Raw genomic sequence first — 3407 nt, forward strand, 5'->3', positions numbered from 1 at the left:
ATATGTATGTGTATGCATCTATACCGATGTCTGTAAGTATATCTATAGCCATGGAGACATATGTAGATGTACATGCACATTATGGATGTAATGGATGATGTGTGTCTGATGTGTTATCCCGAATGAAGATGATGACTGGCTAGCTAGCTAGCTGTAGCTAGCTAGCTGTAGCTAGCTAGTTGGAATGGTGGACAGCAGGTTGGGAGAGCGAGCTTGGATTAGGTTAAAGAGAGAGAGCTGAGTGAAGTGTTCTTTCTCTACACAGTTGTTCTCCTATCTTTCGTATCTCTTTCTTTTTTCTATCCGCATGCAATGTAGATAGAAGAGCTTTCTTCAAGACTAAGATTTCTTTTCTTTTCCTATCTTTCTTTGCATACTTTATATCAGGATTCTCTCCTTTCCTTTCTTCGTTTTGGAGTTTGAACTTTTCCTACAGACTTGTTTTGGCTGTGTACATACACCTTTTCAAGCGAGAAATGACTACCTCTTCATACTCATCTTTTCTTTCTTTCTCTCCCTCTCTCTCTCTTTTCTGTCTTTCTTTCCCTTCAAGCAGAGAGGAGGAGAGAGGTAGAAAGAGATAGAAAGTACGGAGTGAGAAGTGGGGCTTTATACTTTGTCATGTCTCCTTGCATGTAAATGTAATTGCCTCTCTTTCTTTTCTTCTTTGGCTAGATGGATTGATCTGGAGACTACAATAGTGCTCTTGATCAAAAGAAGCCAGGAGAGATGTTTTGCTTCTTCTTTTTCTTTCCCTGAGGTAGGTATTGACGAAGATGAGAAGTGAAGAAGAGGAAAGAGAGGATTGAGAAGTCACAAGAAGAAATGGAGAGAAAGAGTGTGAGAGAATGAAAGAGAGAAAGATACAAAGGGAAGCAAGTGATGTAGAGGTCCTCGTAGCCGCCTTTGTGTGACTGAGTGTGTATTTCTTCTTACGTGCGTGTAGAGACAGAGACATAGAGACATGTCTCTCTATCCCTTGGTCAGAATTTCTTCTCTCTCAATCTTACCTAAGACCGATGACGATGGAGAGGCGCCGTCGTTAAGAAGCTGAAGAGGATCGGTGTGGATGGAAATTTCTCACTCACTTACTCTCTCGCTTCTTTCTTCCCGTGACATGAACTCGTAGATAGACATAGCAAAGGAGTGCATGATACATGTAGATACATGTGTATACAGCAAGATACAGAGATGAAGAGGTAATCCAGACACGTAGAGATACACACGCTAAAGATAGATAGATCAACAGCGTAAAGGGAGATAGATAGACAGATCAATAGGTTGAAGATAGATAGATGCATAGATAGATAGGGAGGTACCAGATATAACTACAAGAGCTACTGTATGTATGGATGTATGTATCTATCACCCCTACCGCTTCTTCTTCTCCTCCGTCTCTCTGTCTCTTGTGAGGTGACTGCCTAGAGCCTTCAGAACAAAAAAGATGTCTAGTAAGTAGTGGGAGAAGGAGGAAAGAGATGATAAGAGAAGAAAGAAAAAGCCAAGGGAAGAGAGAAAGAAAATGAACAAGAAGCCACTTCTCTCCAAATACAGAAGAGGAATCGAGATCTTTAGACTCTCCCTCGAACTGTCCGCATGCATGCAGTCTCTTGTTAATAGAGTCCCTCCTTCTCTCTCGAATTCAACTTTAGATCCTTTCTTGCTCTCTCTTTGATATCGCTATTACTACACGCCTTAAATAAGACGTTCTATCTATCTCTTCCTTTCTCTGCTTCTACCTTCATATCTATCTATCCATCTCTCTCTATGTACACTCTACATCTGTGCCCATGAAGTAGCCATCTTAAGCTCTTCTTCTTGACTCGTTTACTTTTTCTTCCCAAGAAAAGTACCAAGTGATAGATACTAGATAGATACTGGATAGATTGACAATGGCCGCTACCCAAGTCAAAGGGACATCCAGCTGTATGTACACTATACATACACTTGTCGACAGACTGAGAAAGAAAAGAGAGAAGAACGTGGAGATCTCTCAAGAGGAGGAAAGAAGAAGCTGCGAGGTCGAAAGAGATGTCTATCCTCTTCCTTTCTTTCTTTTTGTCAAGTCTTATAAAAAGACAAAACAAAAGTTCACTGCATGGATAGAGAATTACTCTTCATTGGCACATGTTTGGCTGAAGAAGAGCCTTATCGAGATTTCGATCAATCTACAGGAAAAAGAAAAGAAAGACTCGCTATCGAGTACATAAATAGATAGAGAGGTAGAGAAAGAAAAAAAGAAAGAAGAGAGAGAGACGCTTTATCATTTATTTATCTCCAGCCATCCGCCGATGTAGAGAAGAACACAATTCCGTCACTGATCGCCCTCTTCTTCTTCTATCATTCGTATTCTTTCTCGCCTTTCTTTTACTCCTTCTCAATCTAGTTATTTATGTCTTTCTTCAATTTTTTTTTTCTTCTTCTCCTCTTAAGAACGATGTTGGTAATTCTCAAATTAAAAGAGGTGTATATACACTCGAATCTTTTAGTCGATTCGAAACACGGGCTGACAGTTTCCACTTTTCCTTTCTTTCTTTCTCTCAATTCTCAGACTGCGGCAAAAAGAACAAGAGAGATCGTCTCGAAACTTTAGCTTTCTTTTCTTTCTTTCGCTTGAGAGAAAGAGAAGAGCATTCTTCTGTTTCTTTCAGCCTCTATTCTCCATCTTCTTCATCTTCTTTATCGCGCAGCTGCTCTACACTCGTCTTGTCTCTGACTGATGTATGTCTGCGTTGCTTGTTTTCTTCCTTCCCTGTGGGAGTGTGAATGACCCGATGAATGGAAAAGTGTCCCTTCGTTTCTCTCTCTCTCTCTCTTCACTAGGATGTAGATTGTAATACGAGAAGAAAAAGAAGAAAAGAGAGAGAGAGAGATCGGAGCTTCTCTGAACTATTGCTTTTCTTCTTGTCTTATCTCAAAGAAAGAATCTACACCGCATTAGGGGCAAGTACCGATCCTATCTATCTATTTCCCTATCTATCTACATATGCATATCTTTATATCTGTCCATATGTACTTACGTATGGAGCATCATCTCCCTCTCTCTTCACTCATACACCCCCCCGACATATATACATCTCTCCATACATATAATATCTACATTTATATACATATATATATATATATATATTTATATAGATAGATAGATATACGTATACATACATAGATACACACACATGTACAGAGAGAGAAAGAAGGAGTAAACTAGCATTTATAGAAAGGCCATTTCCCTCGAGATCGTATATGGATAAAGAAAGATAGATAGATCAAATACATAAAGATATAAACAGATAGATAATAGATAGATAGATAGAGCGCTACGTAGACTAAGAATAAATAGATCAATTAGAGATAGATGTATGTAAGGCATGATGTATCTGTTTTCGTGTGTGTATGAATGTCGATGA

At 39.2% G+C, this 3407-nt stretch overlaps 1 protein-coding gene across 1 annotated transcript; it reads right to left on the minus strand.

Moving 5' to 3' along the window:
- Positions 1-1766: 1766 nt before the first annotated feature.
- On the minus strand, positions 1767-3094 carry CSUI_011170 (uncharacterized protein; the record flags this gene model as incomplete). The annotated part of the gene is made up of 1 exon (XM_068071271.1): positions 1767-3094. A coding segment is annotated over exon 1 (177 nt), but the record flags the coding sequence as incomplete, so codon positions are not given.
- Positions 3095-3407: the final 313 nt, after the last annotated feature.

The sequence above is a fragment of the Cystoisospora suis genome (genome assembly GCF_002600585.1).
Source record: "Cystoisospora suis strain Wien I chromosome Unknown contig_9984, whole genome shotgun sequence".
NCBI lineage: Eukaryota > Apicomplexa > Conoidasida > Eucoccidiorida > Sarcocystidae > Cystoisospora > Cystoisospora suis.